The sequence below is a fragment of the Leguminivora glycinivorella genome, chromosome 15 (assembly GCF_023078275.1).
Source record: "Leguminivora glycinivorella isolate SPB_JAAS2020 chromosome 15, LegGlyc_1.1, whole genome shotgun sequence".
NCBI lineage: Eukaryota > Metazoa > Arthropoda > Insecta > Lepidoptera > Tortricidae > Leguminivora > Leguminivora glycinivorella.
The window spans coordinates 5538288-5565025 of NC_062985.1; the positions used below are offsets into that span (position 1 = coordinate 5538288).

Below are 26738 nucleotides of genomic sequence, written 5' to 3' on the forward strand. Positions count from 1 at the left end.
TACCTGTGCTACACCCGTAAAGTTATACCTACTTACATTCTTTTTTTCAATTAACGCAAAGCTAATAGTCGTGTCTTCATAAATTCGTATATCAAGCTCGCCTTTAGCCTTTACTTATATGAGCTATGCCTTCAGGTATGGATTCGTACTTGAAAACGCATCGCAACTCTTGCTAGACCGCCAAACGTAGGTACAAAGCTCAACCCGTTTTGTAATTTTAAGCATCCTGAGCATATGATGAATACGGGAGGTGGGAGAATCTTTAAAAAGATAACGACTTTAGTTCCACTAAACCGGGCCCTAAGACCAATATTATGAGGCTTCGACTTCAAACTAGTAAAACTAACCAAATTCTGCAATCGCTCATTAAATCCACGGATACACATCGGAAACACTTCATAACACGAACCACAGTTATAATCACAAGAAAATCACCGCGCAAATATTTTGAACAATTTCAACATTCACAACGTATTGCTGTCAAAATTACTCGACTTCAATTCGATCAAAATTACTTCCATAAATTGAAATTGAAATTTCTTTATTGCCACAGAAACGAATTAACAAATTAGCAAGTAGGTACAAAAAAAACTTAACTAAATACTAAATTAAATCCAAGTACTAAATTTAGACTAAAGTTTAGTCTTAGTTTCTTATATAATTATGTAAATTGTAAAAAGGTTACAACACTTACAACACAAAACTTTTACTAATCTAAAATATTATACAAATAAATTCGTCGCTATAGCTCTATCATTTGAAATAATAAAATTTATGAACGTTTCCGAACGTCACTGTCAATGTCAAAGTCAGATTTGGCAAGTCAAATGCGCGTGAATGTTTTAGTCCTTGGTCAACATTGTGCAACTTTATCTTACATTTTAACACGTTATCAATACAATTTTCACTTAAAAATAACAGTGTAAGTGTGTCACAACAACTTGAACAATATTGTGAACAATCTCGATTAATATCTGCAAGATGCGGTTGGTAGACGGGTCGAAACTTTTAGAACTTCAAAACACACCTGTGAATATTCGAAATATTTGCATCGTGGCGCACGTGGACCATGGGAAAACAACTCTGGCGGATTCCTTGATATCCAGCAATGGTATCATATCGCAGAGAATGTCGGGAAAGCTTCGTTACATGGACAGCCGGCCCGATGAGCAGGAACGTGGTATAACTATGAAGAGCAGCAGTATTGCTTTGTATCACGCTGTGCAGAAGCAGGAATACCTCGTGAACCTCATAGATTCACCTGGGCACGTTGATTTCTCTAGTGAAGTGTCCACAGCTGTGAGACTTTGTGACGGAGCTATTGTTGTTGTAAGTAAAATTCTTAAAAACAATACATTAGAAATTCATTGCTTCTTGTACTGACTGATTTGTGAATTACTATTGAAATTATAAACAATCATTCATTTCAACATGGCTCAAGCAACCCAACTTACTAAAAAGAGATTTTAAATTGAATAAATGTCAAATTGAAATCCCAATTTTACAGACTTATTCGGTTTGGATATATTCTTATACAATTTGTATCATTATTGGCAAAGTGTGAATTTTTTACAATATTCTGTGGCTATGTCAACACAATTTCCGAAAGTAATTAAATAATTTATTAATTACATTATTGTCCATTTCTAAAAAAAAATAGTATAGTAGTAGTTTATAGTTAACCCTTAATTTGGCAAAGTCCGGTGGGACGGACAGGTGATAAAAAAAAATATTTCGCTTTTTAGGTATAATTTTATTTAATTTAAGATATGGAAAGAGACTCTTTTATGATACATGCTTTGTATAAAAATACTATTTGACCACTGTCAACACTCGTTTGACAGTTACTCGTCAAGATGGCACCGCATCAGAAGTCAACTGTTTTTAGCAAAATATTTATGCGTTTTTCTTTTGGCTTTTGTAAGAACAGGGTATTTCTGTTGTATAAATAATAAAATATATTACATAATAGTTGCAAGTGGTTATGTTTTCAATTTATTTCTCAATTTCTAATACTCATAATCATCATCTAAACAAGTTGTCCGCCGCACCGGACAGTGCCAAATATATACTAAATACGATTTGTCCGCCGTGGCGGACTATGCCAATGTTGCGGTGACACGTGTTGTAACAAATTATTATATTGTTTTGTTTATTATTTTGATTTTCTTGTTTTGGTGGCCTGCTTTTATGCTTAGATTTTTTATTTAATCCAACAGCGTGTGGTGCTGGACCAAGCAGTTAAAATTTTGGCACTTTTAGGTATACGTAGTGCGCGGATATTGTGAATGTTACATGTCGCGCGAGGGGCAATAAACATTAAAGAAAACCGGGTAGATCAAAATTTATAATTTCTTTGTCTGCCCCAAACATTGATATAATTAATTTCGGGTAGTTTTGTGTTGTTTACATCTTCGACGACATTTTGCTGGGACATCACTGTCACATCAGTCTGTCGTGATCACGGCCTGTGCAACCTGGCCAAAAAGTCGGAAAAAGTTAAAATAATGATATTTGACTATAAATATGTGTCAGTTTGATTTTCATACAAAATTATTATATTTGTTAATTTTTAAAATAAATATATGTTAAGAAATACTTGTTTATTTTAAATGACCGTATGTTTGGCAGTGTCCGCCTCAGCGGACATATTAATTTATCCCAATATTTGGCAGAGTCCGCTGTGGCGGACATATTTTTTTTCCAAAACTAATAAATCTAGATTTTTTTAAATATTTTTCGGACGCTTTAAAAACACCTGTTATTCAATATATTAAGTAAAATCGGAAAATTTATGTCACCAGAGTCTCTGCCAAATTAAGGGTTAAAATTGTCCATTGCATTGAATACTAAAAATTTTACTTTCAGGTGGACGTAGTAGAAGGAGTATGCCCACAAACCAGGCTAGCACTGAAGCAGACTTATTCGGAAAACATCCAAGCTGTGCTAGTTCTCAACAAAATTGACCGACTTATACTAGAAATGCAGATGACTCCTCTGGATGCATATGTGCATCTCACACAGGTCATGGAGCAGGTTAATGCGGTTATGGGAGAGCTGTTTGCGAGTGAAGTGTTGGCAAATGAGGAAACTAAGATTGATAAGCAGGTAAGATAACTATTTAAGTCATATTTTTGATTTGTGTCTAATTAGTTTCTTATTTGGTATTTTTTATTAAATAAATATGTGTATCAAAGCTTAGAGCGATAATTTGGAATGTAACATATGAACCATGGGGTGTTTCTTTTTACGGATGAGGATTTTTCTATAAAAATAGTTCCTAGCAACTGTATCTCAGTGTGGCTCAATCTATGGGTGCACATTTGAAAAGCAATATAAGTAACTCTTGAATAAAGTCTTCTTTATTTGCATAATATTTTGTAATGTTTGCCTGATTTCAGTCATTTGATTTAAGTCGCACAAACCTAGCTATCACTGTAAGACTAAATCTTACTTTCAACATTTAGAAATAACATAACAGTTGACATGGTCATAAACAATAAAGATTTAAAACATTAAAAAAAATGTTAGTAGAAATAGATAGATAGATAGAATACTTGCACACTTCAGCAAATATTGGCACACTTCAGCAAAAGATACAGTGGAGACAAAACACATGATTATAAATAGAGGCAGACAACAGGTGGTTTTATCGCTAAAGAGCGATCTCTACCAGACAACCTTTGGGTAGAAATTGTATGTACCTACAAATTTTTATTTTCTGCTACTATTTTAAAAATGCAAGTATTATTTAATTTCATTTCTATAAAAGTGCTTATTTTAGCAGCAGGTTCATGCATATTTTCAAATATTGTGATTTTGTGTGGTGGTCGTTTCTGTAACTTTGTAATGTGACCATTTTGATTTTAGGAAACAAAAGAAAAACCCAAGGAAGACAATAATTTTTATGATTGGACCTCTGCTTTAGAGGACGCCGATGATTCTAATCTATTCTTTTCTCCGGAACAAGGCAATGTTGTATTTGCAAGTGCTATTGACGGTTGGGGATTCACTGTCCATACATTTGCTCGACTTTTCTCTGAAAAATTAGGTAAGTGCTTTGTATTTTAGAGGATTAAAACAGTGACTGTTACTTTTTTGCTACTCAATTTAGTTAGGGCTTCTGAACAGTCTGAACATGTTTTCAAATATAGACGGAATATCTTCATCAAGGATAATTAAACCTGAAAATACATATTTAAAGTAGACTTAAAATAAATAATAAAGAAAATTATTATTTATTAAAACATGTAATAACACATTAAAACAATAAAAACACTTATACTAAAACCTTATAAAATATGAACCCTAATGCTAATGTATAAATAAAAAAATTGGTTTAAATCTTAAATAATAAATAACTGTTGTGTTAATCTCCATTTTTCTTTAGGTGTGAAAGAAGAAATACTCAGAAAAGTTTTATGGGGTGATTTCTACTTGAATTCAAAAACAAAACGGTTCATGAAGGGAGCTCAAGAAAAGGCGAAAAAGCCGCTTTTTGTCCAAGTAGTGCTAGACAACTTATGGAATGTTTATGAAACTATTGTCATGAGAAACGAAAAGGAAAAAGTACCAGTTATCTGTGAGAAACTTGGTATCAAACTTACTACAAGAGATCTGAGGCACACAGACAGTAGAATTCAACTACAGTCACTAATGATGCAGTGGCTGCCCTTGTCTCAAACTGTATTAAATATGGTTTGTACAAAGCTACCCTCCCCTAAACAAATTGGCCTAGAAAAAGTTGAAAAACTCATGTGCACTAAAATCTTTGACTTCGAGTCTTTGCATCCTCAAACGCAAGAGCTAAGAAACGATTTCTTAGCGTGTGACAGTAGCTCTGGAAGACCTGTTATAGTGTACATTTCTAAAATGTTTAGCGTAGACAAAAGTGTGCTTCCGGAAAATAAGCCAAAGGCTTTGACTGCTGAAGAAATGGCTCTAAGGAGAGAAAGAGCCAGACAGATGAGAGAGCAGATGAAATTGAATGAGGTAAATTCAGAAGCAATACCTATGACAGAAGAACAAAAAAATGAAAATACTGATGAAAAAAAGTATGAAGATGAAAAAGAAGAAAATCAACTTGCATTTATAGCATTCGCTAGGGTATTTAGCGGTAGATTAAGAAAAGGAGATAAAGTGTATGTTTTAGGACCAAAACATGACCCGTCCAGAATACTTAACATAAAAGACTATGTAGTAGACCCTAATAAGAAATTGAAAGACCTGAAGAGTGATGAACATATCACATGCACAGAGTAAGTACTAACATAAAAACGCTGATTATTAGCATATAATTATTATGACAAACATAGTAAGCAAATTATGTGAAAATAAAATTGTACATTTACATATTTCCCATTTGTATGTTTTTTATATCATGTTTGTTTTTTCAGGATTAAATCCTTGTATATTTTGATGGGAAGAGAATTAGAAGAAATTGATGAAGCAGTTGCTGGTAACATTGTTGGTAAGATTTTTAATAATGCATAGATGTAATCTTTGTTTTTAAATATTTTTATATTTAAGTAAAAACGAAGGATGCTCGGCATCTGTTCGCACATAAAAAGGAAATAAACTTTTGCATGTCCCTAATTAATTAATTATATTACTGTCTCTCTCGCCCAGTGGCATTAGCCACACTGCACCACAGACGAGACAGCAATACATATAATAATGGAGGACATGGTGCAATAGAGATAGGAAAGGCACGTCAATGTACAAAAGACTTCGTACCATAACACTTTCGCAACCGGTGGGCACTCTTGAACGTTGCTTAGATGCTGGAGAACCCGCCAAACGGGTACAAGCGGACGGTTATAAATTACGACCGATTTCTGACATAGTGCGCCATTTTTTTGTGTGGTAGTGGAAGTATTTTTTTGTTCTTACTACATATTTGTGTCTACTCTTTCTTACACTCATTATTTTCTAGGAATCGGTGGTCTAGAAGAGCATGTCCTTAAAACCGCGACCCTGAGCACTACAGTCGCTTGCCCAGCGTTCAGCGAGCTACAATCCGCTGCTGTTCCCATACTGAGGGTGGCCTTGGAACCTGCGAATCCTTCGCAGCTCCCGCAGTTGGTTAAAGGTAAGTTGTAAGTTTAACCCTTTGATCGGCACATTGTGGTTTATGTTTTTTTTGGGTTGTAGCCGGATGCGACTATTGTCGTAATTGGTTCCCAAAGTATTCTTGGCTAAGGCCGTAAGTCCGCAATGGTTTCGCAGGTAACGATGACAGAATAACCAGAGGAAAAATCCTGGCTAAATACACTTAACTAGCAAGCAAATTAAGTTCAGCCGCATACGCCGTTAGGAGAATCAGGCAACTGACTAATGTTGAGACAGCTCGCCTAGTGTATCATAGTTATTTTCACAGTGTAATGTCATACGGTATTCTGGTTTGGGGCAAAGCAGCTGACATACAGACTATCTTTGTATTACAAAAGAGAGCCATTCGTTCTATTTACAACTTAGGAACACGTGAATCAGTAAGAGAACTCTTCAAAGAAATTAATATCTTAACTGTAGCTTCCCAATACATTTATGATAGTATAATTTATGTTGTTAAGAATTTAGACTGTTTCACTAAGAATTCTGATATCCATAATTATAACACTAGAAACAAAAATAAGCTTGCCATAAAGAAGTTTCGTGTCCGTAAAGTACAGAAGTCATTTGTTGGGCAATGCATTCATTTTTATAATAAGTTACCTGACACTGCTTTGAGATTACCCCTCCCAGCTCTTAAGAACTACTTAAAAAAATCATTGATGTTAAAGGCTTATTACAGAGTCGAGGACTATTTGACAGACAAACATGCATGGCCCGAACCAGAAACTACAAAAAACGAATAGCAATTAAAATAATTGTATTATGTATAGAGGACACAGTTCAGATAAGAAAGCACATCAAATATTTTATGTTGTGTAGGTAAATTACATATTTAATGATATTGAGATTCATATTATCTTTTCTTCTATGACAATTTGATATGTTTTCTCTGAAGAAGAACGACGTATTATTAAGCAATAATATAATTTATTGAAATTGATTTCCATAGAGTACCTAGTCTGTTCATATTCTTTGATGACTACTTTTGCATGTTAAATTGTATGTTGTTATTTAATGCATGTTAATTATAAGATGTAATGTTTTGAAAAGAAGTTGCCCGCCGAGTTTCTTGCCGGTCCCATAGTGGATACCCCCCTCCCAACTGAGGGGGGACTGAAATCTTCTCGAGGCTGAGGCGTAGGGTTAGAGCCGGCGTAGCTTTATTTGACGTTCATATGCGCATTGTAATATGCCTACTTGAAAAATAAATATTTCATTTTCATTTTCATTTCATTTTCATAACCTACACGAGCATACACGGGCTTTTATCGCTGATGACTTAGATTAAATTAACATTTAATTAATAGTCTCTGTAGCCACCTGCAGTGTGCATTATGACATCAGTTCAATGGTACTATAATATTTCATGAAACTCACTTGACTTAGACTAGGTACCTAATTAATATAATTTAGGTTGGTATGTATTTAATGTATGTATGTATGTATAAGCTTTATTGTACATAAAGGAAACAAAAGAGACACAGTTACAGAGTCAGTAATATACAATGTAGGCGAACTTATCCCTTAATGGGATCTCTTCCAGTCAACCTTTGAGGAAATGAGTAGAAGCGAATTAACGATGAGTAACCAATTTAAAAATGTACAAACACTAAAAGAATTAAATGCAAATTTTGTATACACATGGTAACAAATATATACATACATATACAATTACATAGGAGCATGTATATAGGAGAACCAAATCATTATATGTATTTTTTTTCAGGGTTGAAACTGCTAAATCAGTCAGACTCGTGCGTCCAAGTTTTGCTGCAAGAGACAGGAGAACACGTCATAGTCACCGCTGGTGAAGTCCATCTGGAGAGGTGTTTAGAAGACTTGAAGTAAGTGGCTGATTTTACTATCATAACCATTTCTACAACTTTTATCAAACTTTTGAACACTTATGTCATAAACCGCGCCGGACATCCTTTGGCTCGTTGGGTGGACGACATTCGAAAAACTGCGGGGCACTTCTGGATGAGATTAGCCTAGGACCGGGATAAGTGGCGTACACGAAGGGAGGCCTATGCTCAGCAGTGGGCGATTAATGACTGAAATGATGATGATGATGACTTCATAAACACAATAAACCTTACTTGAAAGTTATTCATGTTAAAGTTACTTTAGCAGCGACCGCCATAACGTTTACGTACGTTTCTTGGCTTTGAAAGGACAATATTGAAATTGTTATACACTGACGCCATCTGTTTTCGCCTATTAAGTTCCGATAAATTCCCTGAGATCCGCTTCACAGTACGCACTCTTGGAAACCCATTTATTACTTACCTACTGTGAAGTATAATCCGTCTCACAAACAAACACGGGCTATAGGACTATTTACTTTTCAGAAACGACTACGCAAAAATACCAATAACAGTATCAGAACCCATCGTGCCCTTCAGAGAAACCATTATTGAACCACCCAAAATAGACATGGCCAACGAAGAAATAGATTCCCAAAACATAGACAAGGGAAACGATACCGATGTAGACCCGGTGATCACTGTGCTGACTAATAATAAACAAAGTAGGATAAAGATTAGGGCCAGACCTCTACCCAACGAAATAACAGCCCTACTAGACAAATCTACAGACTTACTTAAAGCCATATCACAGCATATCAAATCGTTGCAAGGTTCAACGAAGAACGAAAACATCGAAAATAAATTAGAAAACTTAAATCTAAACGGCACTCACGAGCTGTCAGATCGTATGTTAAAACTTATAGAAACATTTATAGACAAACTGAAAAATATTAGCTCAAAATTGGGACCAGAATGGATCAACGTGGCTGAGCAAATCTGGTCTGTGGGCCCAAGGAATTGCGGACCAAACCTCCTCCTTAATCAAACATCGGATTACAATACTAAATTCTTGTACCACAAGAATGAATTGAAAGAAGATCCTCGGTTCGAGTATGAGAGCAGTTTTGTGAATGGATTCCAACTGGCGAGTTTGGCTGGTCCATTGTGTGAGGAGCCTATGATGGGGGTTGCTTTTTGTGTTGAAGAATGGAGTTTGGATAAAAGTGTGGCTGATGATGTTGGACACACTTTCGGACCACTTTCAGGTAAGAATTTTTATTGTTCATTTATATCATCGACACATTTTCAAATCATACATGTATAATTCAGGGTATTAACCCTTAGTGTTATTACAGCAATGTTCAGGCGCAGTTTGTAGTTGGTCGATCTAGCACCATTAAATTTTTGGAAAAAACATGGCTGGCATTTAGTACGTTGGAGTTCGATAGGGCCTGCCTAGGTGCCGTTGTCGGCCATGAGCATGATTTTTCAGTTGACTTAACTAAATCGATACTAATATTATAAATGGGATAATTATAAGTATGTGTGTCTGTTTGTTTGTCCGTTTTTCACGGCACAACCGACGAATGACGTGATTTTTTAAGTGGAAATAGTTAAAGGGATTGAGAGTGACATAGGCTACTTTCTCTCAACTTCCCTAAAATATGGGGTGGAAGTTTGTATGGAGCATTCCGCAGTTTTTAAATTTAACACAAGCGAAGCCGCGGGCAAAAGCTAGTACTTAAATAATAGGCTACTTGCCTCCTAGCCAAATCAGCTTCTTTTTAAGAACTGTCAAAACGAATTTGAACGACTTGCTAATATGGAATTTATGTGAAATCGAATTGAGTGACGTCACGGTCAACTCAGTTACTTTATATATTTCTACCGGATTTATTAAATAGAAATTGGATTTAAAAATATCTTCTGTCCATGTGTTTCTTATAATTATCTAATATTTTATATAAAGTTCCCTATACCTGATTTTATGTTTCATTTTGTCAGGTCAAATCATGTCAGCGGTAAAAGACGGGTGCAGAAAGGCGTTCCAAGTGCAACCTCAACGTCTGATGGCAGCCATGTACTCCTGTGACATCGTCGTCGACCAGAAAGTATTAGGTAAGTGCTTTCAGATGCATTACTTCGGTTATACCTATATATATTTTGTTTACACCACGTCGGAGGCAAACAGGTGGCATCGTAGCTCCCGAACGGATGAACCGATTTAGATTCAGTTTTTTTGGTCTGAAAGCTGGGTTAGCCGGGAGTGTTCTTAGCCATGTTTCATGAAAATCGGTCAACTATGTCGCGATCGGGGGTTTTTTCAAAAGTTTTATTTTTAAATATAGGCGTTTTAACCTTTGCTAAGTATCTTGAAACTTTTCTCCAATGGCGCCATAATAATTGTATTGTACCTTATGTCAAAAATATAATAATAGGAAATTGTGTTTCAGGAATGATAAGGAAACAAATACATTACTCTCAGTTTAAATTTAATCTTCGTAATTACATTTATTTCATTAAAGCTACTATTTACATCTGAACTTTCTAAGTATGGTTTTCTTAAATAAATAATGTAAATACTAATACTAAAAATCCTAAATAACTATAAATGCATTGACGTTACACAAAAAATATCTGAAATTGATTATCACATCATTTTGTGTAAGAACATTTTAATTAAAGGCATATTTTGATAATTATGTGAAAATCTGAATTTATTTATTACTTTTTATTAGTAGTAGTAGTAGTAACTCTTTATTGTACAAAACACATTAAAAAATAGCATACATTTAAATGTGAAGTACAAATGCGAACTTATCCCTTTGAGGAATCTCTAGCAGTTAATCTTTAAATTCTACCGCTTTCCTACTCTTCGATCATCTAATCAATATGATAATATTAGGTGTGTTTTGAACAATTTTCCTTTTTTACATTGATTAATTACAGTGTTAGACAGAACAGTATTATAACATAAAATATGTTGTCTAAAAATGGTAAAATTAATTTATTACTTCGCAAAGTTTTTAGGATTTAAAATTCAGATTTTTACACATAATTTTATTCAATATCACCTTGTATTAGTGTGATGGTGGGGCAATCATCTCCTGTTTTACCATTTAAACTAATCTTATTATAGTCATGGTTATCTCTATGTTTCTGGCAAACAAACATTTTATATCTTGCCATAAATAAGTTACATAGGTACTGCTAAAATAACTGAAATAAATAAATTAGGTATACTGGTTACAGAGTCTCAGTGTTAAAACTAATAAATTCAGTTGAGTATTAAGTAGGCAGTGTTTTCATCAGACTAAACGAGCGTTTAGAATGGGAATCTGTGACTACATTACGGGGAAGCGTTTTTTCAAAGTTTTCGTTGAATTCAAGGAGGCAACGATTATAAGGGCCTGGGTGAACCCAACATACTTTTTTTTAAAGATTAAATTATCCTAATCGATCCAGTGTAATGATCGGGCTAGTTCTCTGACTTTGTACCATGGGAAGGGGGGGTAGTCGACGCTTCTCCTGAGTCTCGAGACTCGGGACCTCCTGTTGTAGTAGTTGGGGGTCAGGTAGCTGGGTGACTGATAGCGGTTGTACACTGGCTTGTCGGGGTACGCGTGTGGTTGCGAGTAGTCCACTTTGTACGCGCTAGTGGTGCTCTGTACGGCGGCGAATCGGTTTGCGGTGAACCCTGGAAGTAAAATAAATTGAACTTTAAAACACAATTTCGGAAAGGCCGCTTAAGCCCCCTCCCCCTGCCCTCCATCTAGCGTCTCGCGAGCGTAGCGTTGGGCCATGGCAAAGCCTGACGTCGCTCGGCGCAACGTCGACGCGGCGTCTTTTTCCATACAGTTGGCCCGACGCTACGCTCTCGAGACGCTAGATGTGGCGGGCTCTTTGTACCCCTAGGATTTCACTAATGTGTCAAAAAGACCTCTTTCTACTTGTTGGTTTCAGCTCCGCTCATGCCTCCCAAAGGTCCGAAACGCCATTGTTCCGTGATGGGCAGAGCCCGGAAAATCCATAGCAAAACAAAAGACTGTCGCAGTCAAACTAGGGTGAGAAACATTTTTTTATCGATATCGAGTAAGTTTTGTCTAAAAAAAATCATACCGATATGTTTAAGTACGTACGTTATTTTATAATTATTCACGCCAAACGCAAAACAAGTAGTAAGTTAAGGGTTTGTTTTATATGTGTTATTATTTCATCTAAAATACAACGTAACCTATATTTTATCACTGTCATACGCAATGAAATGACAATAATGACATTCAATGTCTCATGGAATATTAATTTTCTGCAGTGTCTATTATAAATTTACAATGAGGTTGATTACCTCTTTGTCACCCGACTACGGCCAAGCTAAAAGGAAAGGGTTATTACTTACTTAATATGCAGAAATATAAGTAACGTTGATAATATAGGTTACGTTGTATTTTAGATGAAATAATAACACATATAAAACAAACCCTTACTTACTACTTGTTTTGCGTTTGGCGTGAATGATTATAAAATAACGTACGTACCTAAACATATCGGTATGATTTTTTTTAGACAAAACTTACTCGATATCGATAAAAAAATGTTTCTCACCCTAGTTTGATTGCGACAGTTTTTTGTTTTGCTATGGATTTTCCGGGCTCTGTGATGGGAAAGACATAAAAAAGTTACTTAAAATGTTGCGGAATTTTAAAACTAAATAATTACGCCAGAAACCAATAGTGCCTATTCAACAAAATTGGCGTGACAAAACTAGAATTGCATCTAAGATACTGCTAAAGGCAGTAAAAAAGACATTTATTTTTATCTCCGACCATTTCTAAATTTCATGACTTTCGTCACGGAATATTGGATCGTACGTTTTCAACTTTTCACACATTTCAGTCGACATTTTTCCAGACTTTAGTAACAAAAAACCAAAAATTCATCTCGTCAAAATTGGAGTGGCTCAAAACGTCTAATTTGAGTTATACATAGATGTTGATAAATTACCATGGTAAACCGGGTTGTGTCGCACGCACATCATTCCATACACCCTGATGCCGGGCACTGACGCGTAGGTGGGCTGATCGTGGGACATTGGTCCTTCTACAAAGAGAAAACATACAGTTAGTGCCAAAACATCAACGCGTTTTGTCGGGAACCCTAAACCATAGTCTCAGAAAAATAAATGAATGTTGTGCCGTTAAACTGGTAGGTACCTACGTTCTAATTCTAAAACTCTAAAGATAGTTTCGGGTGGGGCGGGCCTACAGGCAAATCTCACAACAATTATGACCATCAATAATTATAGGTACTATAGGTATGCCACATACCAAAGTCGGCTGAAAGCCTGAGATCTAATTTAAATTTCGTATCTGCACATGATTGCCGCGAGAGTATGTCGCCGCGAGATAAATCACACGTATTCTTCTTACTGTATTAATGACATAAGGACGGTTAATCTATCTCGCGGCGACATACTCTCGTTGCAATCATGTGCTAGGCCTACACATGTGCTTGCTCATAGATAAGTATCAAAACGAAATAAATCGCTATTGCAAATCTTGTCAAAGAAACTTACCAAGTATATGGTTCTCTGGACACCGGCAGATGACTAAATAGTGCGATTTGCCGGTCCTTATGTTCTGCAGGGCCAAAAGCGACCAGTCTCGAGGGGCCCGGCATTCTCGCATCTCGGAGACGGCTTCGCACGTTTTCACTAAGGTCACCGCCTTGTTTGCGTACTGAAAAGTTAAGAAAACTTGACTTAAAATGGCATACAATAAATAGATGTCAAACATGTTTTTGTAAACAGTTTGTAAACTACGTCGACAGCCAAACTACAGGACATACCCGTAATATATATTATGTATTTTCAGTGACAGTACATCGACAGGCGGTGCACTGTCAGCGTAAGGGTGAACGTATTTAGTGCAAATGATCGGCTATGGTGTTTTCTGTCCAGCCCGTAAGATTTTTAAAGGACTTTAGGTTTTTGGGTTAAATCAGACGAATGGACACATTGACTTGTCTTATTCCCGTATTATCCTTCTAAAATTCGAAGGCTCCTTTAAACGCTCACATGCTGTAGGTACGTTACATAGCCGGGCGTTTTCCAAATTAAATATCGCATTTCACCAGATCTGGACGTGTTTGGGCTTATTCTTCTCAGAATTACGAGCTGATTCAATCCCGACGATTAAAAAATGTGTCTTAAATTTTCATACAAAATTCGAGTTTCCAATACGTCACGCTCGTAGTAAGTTCATACTAAAATCGTGACGTTAAAGGGAAAAAAATAGAAGACATTTTTTTATTGTCGGGATCGAATCAGCTCGTGATTCTGAGAAGAATGAGCCCAAACACGTCCAGATCTGGTGAAATTAGATATTCGGGATTTAATTTGGAAGACGCTCAGCCATTTCACATTTTATCGGCTACGGTCGTAGCGCGTAGCTTGTTCTGACACTCAATGTGTTAACATCAAATACCACGATAATGGAATCAGATAGGAATTATTTGACGACCGGTTTGGCTCAGTCGGTAGTGACCCTGCCTGCTGAGCAGCGGTCCTGGGTTCGAATCCCGTTAAGGGCATTTATTTGTGTGATGAGCACATATATTTGTTCCTGAGTCATGTACGTTTTCTATGAATATATACGTTTTCTATAAATAATAATATTTGTATATTATGTATATCGTTGTCTGAGTACCCACAATACAAGCCTTCTTATCTTAAGCTTACCGTGGGGCTCAGTTAATCTGTGTAAGAATATCCTGTAATATTTATTTATTATTATTTGTTAAATATGTTAATTCCAGTGAGTCCATCTTTATCAAATTTCTTTAGAACAGGCCCCGTAGCCGAATGGCATTTATACGACGCAAAACGAAACGCCGCGAAAGGTAGTCTGGCTCTGTCGCGCCAATACGCAAGAGAGATAGAGATAGATATCTACGAGCGTTTCGTGAGCGTTTGTGCATTCGGCTACAAACAATTCTGAGTAATTGACATACTTTTCGACTGACTTCAATATAAAAATGGAAGAACTCTAGCCCCTAAGGCCCAGGACCAGGTACTAACCTAGTTTAGGGGTCAAAGTTTAACCACTACAAGCCGACATCTTTGTACAAATCCCTAGTATAGTTATTATGTAACTTGCCCTTTTATATACAATAAAGATATTTATTTATTTATTATTATTTACTTTTAATTCCTATTTCATTGCCTACCATTATTTTGCTGTACATTATTACCGTCGAGGTATTTTATATGCAAATAAAATATGTCGCACGTCCTTTTGTGGGTTTGGAAGATCAAGACCATAGCTGCTGAATTATACCTAGTACACCTAGCATAATAGACTACTTGCCTTCTATTCAAATCAGCTTTTTTCAAGAACTGTCAAAACGATTTTTTTTTTATTATAAATGGGCTTACTCTTGACCACAGACTAGCCAAAGGCAAAGACGTGGCCTACGATGGAGTGAGCTCGCCCAGAAGATGCCTGGTCACTCTTGATTTGAAGGTTGCCGGGTTATATGAGCTCGGAAATGAATTCAAGGCCGGCAAGGAATTCCACTCCTTGGCAGTGCGCATAAGAAAAGAAGAAGCAAAGCGCTTCGTGAATTTGAAAGATTTGCTAATATGGAATTAATATAAATTGTGCTAGTGACGTCATGGTCAACTGATTTACTTTATATCTTTCTCTCCGACTTATAAAATAGAAATTGGGTTTAATAAATTACTTCTATCCATGTTTTTTCACTTCTATCCAAGTTCCCTATATAGTCCCAATAGGCTAGTTTCCTATACTTAAAATAAAATATTTTATGCAGTGCACGAAATAAAGCACCACAAAAATAGAATAAAAATTGGACAGCAGTTCTGTTTTAAAATTTACTTAATATCAAAGAGAACATGTAAATGAATTTTTCAGTATTTCATAGTAATTCCATATTAGAAAATCATTTTGACAGTTCTTAAAAAGAAGCTGATTTGAATAGTCTAGCCAATTGACTAAACAGGTGGGTTCAGTACTCACCTTCTTCTTAGAATCCGTAGTAAGCCGGGTTGTATGCAGGTCATCTGCGTTCAGACTAGCGGAGCACGGGTCTCTGTACCGAGCTGGGCAGGCGCAGAGAGGCTGCGTGTAGTTCAGACGCACGTACACTGCATTGCACACCTGGAAACCACATTTAATTGTTTTATAGTGTATTCTTCATAGCCTATTTCACAATAGTGACAATTTTGACGCCCGGTTTGGCGTAGCGGGAAGTGACCCTGCCTGCGGTCCTGGGTTCGAATCCCGGTAAGGGCATTTACCTATTTGTGTGATGAGCACAGATATTTGTTCATGAGTCATGGACGTTTTATATGTATATAAGTACGTATATGTATTCGTCGACCGGTCTGGCCTAGCGGGTAGTGACCCTGCCTGCTAAGCCGCGGTCCCGGGTTCGAATCCCGGTTAGGGCATTTATTTGTGTGATGAGCACAGATATTTGTTTCTGACTATCTATATAAGTATTTGTATATTATATACCTCTGTATCGTTATCTGAGTACCCACAACACAAGCCTTCTTGAGCTTACCGTGGGACTCAGTCAATCTGTGTAAGAATATCCTATAATATATATTTATTATTTATGTATTTATCTATATAAGTAAGTATATCGTCGCCTAGCACCCATAGTACAAGCTTTGCTTAGTTTTGGGCTAGGTTGATCTTTGTAAGGTGTCCCCCAATTGTCGCCCGATAGTGACAATTCGCCGTTCATTGCTTGTTCAACAAGGAAATATTAACGCTGAGTAACAATGTCACTTATCAACCCAGAAATAGGCACAGAATTGTCAGATTCAATGTCACTGAGATGAAATAGCGAACTGTGTACGTAGAAAATACGAGAACGGCTATAAGGGACATAACTACCTCGTGTACCCGTTTATTTATAGCTTACTAATAGGCATCGGTAACAGACTGGATGAAACAAAAGAAAGTGTTTTTTCCTATGTTGACATTGTTAGAAGGTCTATAAATAGTTATGTTGTTTTGATCATTTTATTTTTGTACTCGCTATAATTGTGAAAGCTTTCGCTTCCACGAATTTTACGCGTCATTTATTTTATTTCATACGTTAATTTGAGTGAATGACAACGTAGTAGATTTAAATTTAAATAGATAGAAATTGACCCCAAGACCAATAAGTAAGATAAATAATAATATAAGTAGAAGTAATAAAGGTTTCTAGGCGCTAAGCTAAAACCCATCAAAATTGTCCAAAAACAGGCTAATTGATTATGCCGCAAAAAAAGGTGTGATATTCAAAATTGATAACAATAAGAAAAAACTAAACAGTCCAAAACAGATTAATTAATTGTTATTCAGATTCTCTAATTTCGTTGGTAAAGTTTGGTGGAGGAAACAGTCCACAGCGGCACCTCGATTTTAAAATTTTTTTGCAATATCTTTCATCAAAGTTGTCCTTAATGCACATTTTTTTTTCTATAAAAGTGGTTGACTACGGTACCGTATTACTATCTCGAATTTAACTAAAATTTCTAAATTGAAAGAGGGGCTCCTTTCCATTTTAGCATGGAAAGAGCAAATGAAAAAAATATTAGTTACCTGTTGTATGGCGCACTCTGGCAGCAGATAAATGTGTTGGTTGTGGGGGTAGTAATGGTACTTGGTGGGTTTCGCCAGTACATTCGTAGAGCCCGCTGGGAGAGGCACCGTCTGAAAATAATAAAAGGAAAAGTTTAGGTATGTACGCGTGCTGTTTAATTAAACTGAAGTTTATCGACTTGGCGGACACTGCCGTGCCCCCAGATTGACAAAAAATGTAATTGTCATACAAGATTTTCGCTTTTGTTCCGACAATCGACTAGTTAGTTAATAGGAGACGCAACCGATCACAAATAGCACAATATAATGAAGAGTACTATCGTACAGTATGGCCACTTCCGCTCCCCGCTGAAAGTACCGCCCACCCGCTCTCGGCTACCTCACATACCCGCCTGTCAAAAACGCGGTCACTCGACCTGTCATATCTCACTCATACAAGCATGTTACGTGTTAACCTACACGAGCTTAGGGCCGGTTGCATCAAATCGTCTGTCGCCGTTAAAGCGTTCGTTAAATTTTATTGTATGGGAAGTTCCATAGACGTCTGCTGCTTGACGATGATGTGTCTGTCAAATGTGGTTGATGCAACTGGCCCTTAGACTATGTGCGTAAGAACGCATCTCTTTCATATATTGTCCGAGGTGTGCAAATAGGTTGCATTTTTGGTGTGTCCATCTGAGTCCATCATCAAGTTGGCTCGATACATTGAAATTGTCAGTCAACTTTAGAAGCGTCTGAATATTTAGCATAGGAATAACTAGGATAGTATTTTTAGGCGGGTGATTTATGTATATTAATGCGAAGCGTGTTTAATTTAGCTTGCCAGTTTTGCCTCAATCATGGTTCATAACATTAGGCACTGAAACGCTATAAGTTATCGCATACAAACATTATAAACTGGGCAGGTTCCAAATAACCGTCAAAACACATTTTTTAAACAAAAATGCACTACACTATCCCCATAATTCTTCTAATGTGGAACAGATACATTAAAAGTTGTGCCAATAGCCTTAAGCTGTTACTAAATTTCTGTTTGGCTCTACACTCTAGTTGCCATTTGGCGTATCGCCAATAGTTGGCCAACGAATTGAGTGGTATAAAACGATCCTACTATTGTCGTATGACAACAAGAAAAACTACGTGGAAGGGGAAAACAACTATGGTTGTGCCGGACGGCACTTTGGATCGAGACGGGCTGATGGACAGACGTAAATAGCACTAGTTGAGGCTGTTGATGAACCTGCCAGTAGGCCAACTCGTATTTTAAAATATTTGAGGGTAGCTAACTGTAGTGTATAGGTGTCTCGAGTACATATGGCAGTCGGTGTCCGAGTGCGATGGAGCACGGACGTGCGGTGTGTATTGGCGAGCCAACCCGATGTATATAGTGTAATAGCGTGACATTACAAGTGGCGACGAGGATGGGATAGAAACATAAGTAACATAACCTATAAAATCGAGTAACGATGCGCCATGATGCACCGTTATCTTTTTGTAAACAGGTTTGGTTACCTGCCGTTTTAAATTACTGGCATTCTTAGTAGTTTCGGAACGTAATGAAGCTAAATGAAAGTGTTCATTAAATACTACAAAGCGAAATGATTATAACGGCAGTTTTTCAAGAATTAAGTCAAAACCAAATAAAAATAAATGAAATGTTTTAAACTTTCACGATTATTACACATCATTATTTTTAAAATCCCGATTAAGTCCCGATTTTAAAAATAATGAAATGAAATGTTATTTCTTTCAACCGTGCGAATATAAACCTTAAGCAGGTAACCGATAGATGTAATTAATAAAATGTTTGAGGCAATTGACAACATACGGCCAGCCTTCCTAGATTGTCATGCCTATACAGGTGTCGGTGTGTGGCTCCTACCTACCTAGTAAACGGTTTGGTTACCTACCTAGATTGCCAAATGTTTTTAGGTACCAAAATGTTATTTGAGTTTATGTGTAGTGGGTTTATAAAATTGATTTATTATTTACATAAATCACAGCCCGGAATCATTACAATAATTTCCGTCCAACCAAAAGAAATGATATTTATTTTTAATTAGTGAAGTTACCATCTACCTGTTGGTTGGTTTAATACACAAAATTATGTGATGTTGCTAAATTTATGAATGGTTAAGCTATTTACCTAAATAAGGCATTTACTTGAATGATAAAATGTTGTACAACCATCACACTTAAATGTCCTATGGTAGCATTAGTCGATGTTTGAGAGTAAGGTGAAAACCAAAACAAACTAGATAAATACTTACCTAAGTATACTTCCTTACAGGGGTGAATTTACGTAAAAGTAACGTAAGTCACGACTTCATTAAGTGGTTATTTGAACTACAGCTGCAAATGAAAGGATCTATGCATATGTCGGGAAAGTAACACTTATTTAGAGATAGATTATCACTTGAACGTGAATCTTTTGAATTGATTGAACATGCCATAAAATCATGACTAATACTCTTGTCGCGGATTGACTTACGTAAACATTCCTAACGCCGATTTCGAGCAGTTTTATCTGAGTATTTAATTACTTAAAAACCAGAAAACCAGATGGGTTCACATTAAGTGCTAAATATACCTAAAAGTGATATACAGGATGGTTCTTGATAATGAACCTAACGACGTGTCAAATTTAACGAAAAAAAAAACACGGTATAGAAAAAAAAATACATTTTTGAAGCACTTATGATAAGCAGTTTCCATCTAAGTATTAAATTACTTTACCAGTAAAGTCGGCAGAAAAAAAGAGGCATTAAACGGATATGCAACTCTGTACATTCAATTGTATCGAACATTTAATTGGCACCTAAGTACTATGAAATTTTATGCCATTTGTGGCTGAAAATAAGGCATTAAATTGCGAATTTGGAAACAGCAGATTACAGAATCTGGACATTTAATTGTCATGTGTGTGAATTGGATAACAGAAATTCTGGTTATTAAGCTAGTTAATACAGCAGATTACCGAATCTGGACATTAAATTGTCATGGAAAAAAAAACCTACTGGTAACAGAATAACAATGACCTGACCTGTACAGTGTGCACGGCTCATTCAAAGCAGATAAAATGTATCTGGTCATTAATTTGACATGACTTTAGCCTTACGAGGATAAATATAGATATATGTGGAACCAGCAGATTACTGAATCTGGACATTTAATTGTCATGTAAAATAAATGAAAAAAAAACATACCTTGGTTAAGGCAGATATATTTATCTGGTCATTAAATTGTTGTAAACATAGTTAAACAGCAATTAAAAAAAAAAAAAAAAAAAAAAAAAAAAAAAAAAAAAAAACTGAACATTGAATTGTTGCAAATATGAGCTTAATGATAATAACCTAAACACGAAGTAAATTACGGTTATACTGGTTGAACGTGCGCTTAAATGACGCTTAGATCAGATGATAAATGCTATCTGAGCCTTCAATTGTCATAATAGTAGATTGACGTCGGTCAATAAATATCATTAAATTGAAACCGAAATAAATTACACATATGAAAGAAAAAAATACCAAGGCATCCAGTGCCTGAGAGTCTGAGACAACTACCCCAGTAAAACACTCAAGTACAATGACTGAGTACTTTGAGATAGCATAAGTTGAAATATTTTCAATATAATATATTTTGACTTGTGTTAGTTAGAATCATTAAATTGATTGGGTACAGGTTGCCCCAAGAAAGTCCAGTATGGCTTCTTAATTGTCGTTGGAGGCATTTGACAGCGAAGGTGATCCTACATCAGTAGGAGTTCGGTAGGAGCGCTGGAAAAGAGCACTCTTTATATACCTAGATGCCGCTAACGTCAATCAGAGTGAAAAGAGTGAAAAAAAAATAAATAAATAAAGACAGTTCATTGGTTTGACATTGCATTGTATATAAAAAAAACACGTAGTGGTGCAGCTGAATTGAATAAAATTAAGCGAACACTTGATACATTTCAACAACGCGGAAAAAAAAGAAGTTGCTAACTCTGCTTACCGTCAACAAGGCTTTGTCAGTATGGGTGACCTCAAGAGAAAGACATGCCTATTTAAGTTGATCTATGATAGATTTTCAAAGACAATCTACGTCAGTTGAAAATCATTACAAAAATATATTGGTACTGAAGGTACTCGTTATCAGTTAGGGTAATAGGTACATACTGCAGAGATTCATGTAGGTGAATCTCATACAAGTCAGGTGTCCAGTTAAAACAAATAAACTAATGGATCTGTGAGCCTCTATTGAACTAATATAGAAAAAAAAATAAGAAATAAAAATGCTGAACTTGTTTGCGTAATTTCACGGGAGGATATTGAAATCTCACTAGTGACCTTATTTCGTCTGGTCAAGAAAATGAACAAAAGGACAACAATCAGCGGCTGAATCAGCTTTGTCTGTAGTGATTGTAAAATGTTAAATAATCACAGATTTCAATGCTTCACGTCAATTATCTAGGTACCTAACTACTTACAATGCACATTATTTAGAAGTTAGGGAACATGATTCTATTCTATATATAAATGGATTGATAGACGGATGTGAAGTTAAGGGTACAACTGAGAGAAATTTGCCTTGTGAATCTAACAAACTCGTCTTGTTGCGTGTTTATCTGTTTGAAACAATAGTATTTTAGTAAAGGGAATAAATCACAATATTGATGATACAAGTCGAATTTGTACGAACCAAACAACAAGGTCAAACTTGTTAAAATATATTTTATTGAATCAGCCAAACATTATGTTTAAATCAATATGTGACATGTGCTTTTACAAAATCGACTTGTTGGTTTAAATAAAAGATTGGTTCAAAAAAAAAAAAAAAAAAAAACAATAATATTTCCTCCCACGAACGCTCCGGCTGTGGAATGAGCTATGTCAAGGTATTCCCCGATGAACTACAGTATGGGGTTCTAAAAAAAAAAGGACTATACAAGTTTCTAATGGGTCGACGACGCGCATGTGACACCCCTTGAGTTGCAGGCGTCCATAGGTTACGGTGACCGCTTTCAATTAGGAGGCCCTATAACTGTTTGCCACCGACGTGGTATAAAAAAAAATGTAGAAGGAAGTGTAACTACACTTAACAACATCAAACTTGTAGTTGGAATGAAAGAACACGTAGGCGCAATTTAAAAAAAAAAAAAAAAAAAAAAAAAATAGAAATGTTGAACGAACATTAAATCTAGTTGTTTTTCTCTCCGTGTGACACATAAATAAACGCTGAGTCTGTCAAGATATAACATCTCCTGAAGGAATTTAAAGACACAGCTGCAAAAACAAATTCAAATCGTGGTACCTGGGGAGAAACACTGTGCTTACCTACTACGAGGTAGTTACCTCGTAGTTCGGTGAGCTGTATAAGTATTCTGTTACTCCTGTTACTCCGGTCAATTTCAGTATGACTTGATGCCTTGTAAATGGGCATGCTGATTTGTTCGGTTAACAGCGCAAAGAAAGTAAATGAAGGAGATAATATTTGGGTAATAATTTAGATAATATTTTATCAAAGGAATGGAATGCACTCCCACCATAGATGTTCCCAGAAAAATACGACCTCGGTCTCTTTAAGATAAAAGTGAATATGCTAAGTATTACTGAATCGGTGAGCTCCATCTTCGACTATATCTTCACCTTCCATCGGGTGTGACTATGGTCAATCGCCAATCAGCCAAAAAAAAAAAAAAAAAGTGGTTTTGTAATTTCTTTAATAATCATATTATAAAATAGCCTAGCCTAAGAGTTAAGATCTTAAGATAGATAAAGAGATAATAATAATAAAAAAAAGATGTTGATAAAATACTTTAAAAGAAAAGTGTTATCTAAAATATATACATACTGTGTAGATATAAATCGGATGTTAGTATAATTGGGTCAATTGGGTAAGCACTTCTTAAATAGTATATGAACAGCTATCTATTTTAGAAAATTAATCGTTGATTACTTTGTGTGGTACAAAGTATCTACGAGAAAGAAAGCTGATCATGATGAAACAAAATCAATAAAACGATAAAGTGGATACGTGACCCTGAATAGGATTTTAATGCATATTCTATATAGTATCTCTATGTATTACAATGCAATGAATCACGAGCCCTTTCGATCCAGAAAAAAAAAACAGTAGACAGTAAAAGTTTTAATAACTATGCACTGCAATTTATAATTAAATTTATGAGTAGATCTAACTAAACATTATAATATCCGTAAGTATTATGAATTGCATTAGATGAAATGAAAAATGAAATAAATGTTTATTCAAAAACTAAACCTACAACTAAATTTATCTTCTGCCAAACCAGAGTATGGTTTGTCGGCAGACGAGGCTCCAGATACATTAGGTTCTATAACTAAATACTTATATGTACTATTTACTAGTTACTAGCAATAATAGGTGCATATAATGAAGTATAGGGCCGATACAATCAGTTATCAATGTTATCATCAATAATTACCTAATATACATTAGACGCCTGACAAGCGACCTATTAAAAAAAAATAATAATAATAATGTAAATCATGAAAAGGTATGAAATTAGTGAAATATTATTGTACGAGCCGTACACCTTAGATGATATGATTCTTGATGGTTGATGTCTTGATAGAAACACTGATTTTTGATACACTTATAAATTTATTGATAACCAAGGTATACTGAGTACTAGCTAGGAGCACGTATAAACATAAACTAATGCATAAATCGATGTATAGCGTAATCGCAAATACAGCGATCAATCAATCAATCAATCATTATTTATTTGCAATAAAACATAACTAAATGCATGCAAATGCAATCAAGCAATGCAAAGCAATTCTAATCAAGTCATAATTATATTAATTTTAATGCTGACGCGAGAAATGTGCGATGCTTGCATTGTACAATTATATTGTATGATTTGTATGCTATTGAAGAAAGAAAAAAAAAAAACAATCATATATGTATATAAAAAAAAAATTTACTAATCTAGTTTTCAAAACAGTCTGAATTGAAAAAGGTAACAGATTTAAAGAAGAAGGAGGGAGACTGACATCTAGGAATTGTAGTTAATAAAACACACAAGTATGTTTGAGTATACACTGCAGGTGGTGGTGCAGCGTCCGCTCTGAGTCAACCCTCAGACCGGAATGTCCTAAACATATGACTAAAGATAGAAAATTAATCCCTAATTATAACTACTTCACATACAGTACTAAGTGGTAAAGACGGAGATGATCAAGTTAGGAATGACGAAAGTGGGCAGACAATTAGAAGAAACGTAGTTCATTAAAAAGAAAAAAAAAAAGAGATACACGGCACAGCATGGCAAGTATTTGAATTAAAACTAAATTGACCTATTATTTAAATATTTATAAAAAAAAATTAAAACAAGAAAGGGATGTAGTGTATAGGTGTCTCGAGTACATATGGCAGTCGGTGTCCGAGTGCGATGGAGCACGGACGTGCGGTGTGTATTGGCGAGCCAACCCGATGTATATAGTGTAATAGCGTGACATTACACTAACTAACAGTGGACTTTTTTAGTAATGATAGCATTTTAATCATAACCGTTACTGTCCCCTCGTCTAGTTCTAATTTCCATCCATTTTATTTTTTTTAAATACGTGCCTAGTATATTTGCTGTGCCAAACATCCCAACCATTGCGATAATCCCCATGCAATTAAAATCAACAACAACTCGTTTAATGTTTCGGGAATACATGGGTGGTGGTGATCGATTGTTATTAGGGATTTACACACAAAAAAATGTACACTGAAAAGTTTTGGTCGGCATGGTATATATATAACCGTCACCGTCACGTACCAAAGACAGAAGTGTCTTTTGTGTGACGCAGTGGCGTCTTATATGTGACACGGAGGTGTCTTCTGGTTGACGCGGTGGCGTCTTTATATGTGACACGGAGGTGTCTTTTGTGTGACGCAGTGGTGTCTTATATGTGACACGGAGGTGTCTTTTGTGTGACGCGGTGGCGTCTTATATGTGACACGGAGGTGTCTTTTGTGTGACGCGGTGGCGCCTTATATGTTACACGGAGGTGTCTTTTGTGTGACGCGGTGGCGTCTTATATGTGAGACGGAGGTGTCTTTTGAGTGACGCAGTGGCGTCTTATATGTGACACGGAGGTGTCTTTTATGTGACGCAGTGGCGTATTGTATGTGACACAGAGGTGTCCTTTGTGTGACGCAGAGGCGTCTTGTATGTGATACGGTGATGTCTTTTGTATGACGCAATGACCGTTTTATGTGTGACATTTTGTCTTTTGCGTGAGGTAAACACGTCTTTAAGAATCAATATGTCATTATTTCATTAACAAGGCAAGAAGTATAATTTCCTGACTTTTCGTGGATACACGTGTGAAGTTAATGTTTTTTTTGATAGTTTTGTGAAAGTACAACGTGTTTTTATTGATTTCCGTTAACTTTAAGGGAAGATTCTTTAGGTAAAGTAGAATAAATTTTTCTAAGAAACTAGTGTCGTAACTCTGTTATCGAGTTATTCAAAGAAATAATTTATTGACTTAATAAGTGTTGTACGGCCTAAAGGTACTTCTTAGGATTAATTTGTTATGACGTAACGTCAGTTGCTTGACACTAACTTGAATGGTACCTATTCCTAAGGGTCTCTCACACTGGTTAATTAATTTTATTATGAAATTACGAAACTCATAAAAAGAAATCTTTTTCTCCAATTTCACAAAAGTGACATGCCGAGTCGGATACTTAAACAAAAACTTAACCTCCCGAATGTCATGATTGTTTAGTATAAATTAATTGATGCCTCATAATTATATTCAAGTCTTTCAGTTTATTATAGAACTGGTGATTTTGGTTGTGTGGGGCGTGCGCCAGGCGACTGCACGCTGTCGGATGGCCGAATGTCATGATTTTGTAAATAATGTTTAATGAAATTACCTAAAATATAGTACTTTACTGACAGATTTCGAGGTAAATGGTAATTATCGTATGACAACATTATGAAAAACGTGTTTGACGTGGAAGGGGAAAACGGAATCTAGAAGTAATGGTTGTGCCGGACGGCACTTTGGATCGAGACGGGCTGATGGACAGACGTAAATAGCACTAGTTGAGGCTGTTGATGAACCTGCCAGTAGGAGCTATAATACTCGTATCTCACGCTTTTCCTCAAAGTTAAAACGCAGTAAGTCTATATGCATTCCATACATACTTACTACAATTTTCTTTTCAT

General features: G+C 35.9%; 2 protein-coding genes across 2 annotated transcripts in view; one reads left to right on the top strand and one right to left on the bottom strand.

The window, feature by feature from the left end:
• Positions 1-841: 841 nt before the first annotated feature.
• LOC125234281 (elongation factor-like GTPase 1) overlaps positions 842-26738 on the top strand; it is a 272150-nt gene continuing 246253 nt past the window's right edge. The window contains exons 1-9 of the mRNA XM_048140504.1: positions 842-1329; positions 2869-3108; positions 3871-4051; positions 4391-5258; positions 5397-5470; positions 5936-6091; positions 7841-7958; positions 8466-9187; positions 9927-10040. Of these exons, the coding sequence (XP_047996461.1) occupies positions 982-1329; positions 2869-3108; positions 3871-4051; positions 4391-5258; positions 5397-5470; positions 5936-6091; positions 7841-7958; positions 8466-9187; positions 9927-10040 (2821 nt within the window). The 5' untranslated portion in view covers positions 842-981. The remainder of the gene's footprint in view (positions 1330-2868; positions 3109-3870; positions 4052-4390; positions 5259-5396; positions 5471-5935; positions 6092-7840; positions 7959-8465; positions 9188-9926; positions 10041-26738) is intronic.
• The window catches only part of LOC125234282 (dystroglycan 1), a 168428-nt gene continuing 152557 nt past the window's right edge, over positions 10868-26738 (bottom strand). Inside the window, exons 2-6 of the mRNA XM_048140505.1 lie at positions 17543-17653; positions 15959-16099; positions 13495-13657; positions 12924-13019; positions 10868-11619 (exon numbers count right to left, since the gene is read on the bottom strand). Coding sequence (XP_047996462.1) covers positions 11375-11619; positions 12924-13019; positions 13495-13657; positions 15959-16099; positions 17543-17653 — 756 coding nt within the window. The 3' untranslated portion in view covers positions 10868-11374. The remainder of the gene's footprint in view (positions 11620-12923; positions 13020-13494; positions 13658-15958; positions 16100-17542; positions 17654-26738) is intronic.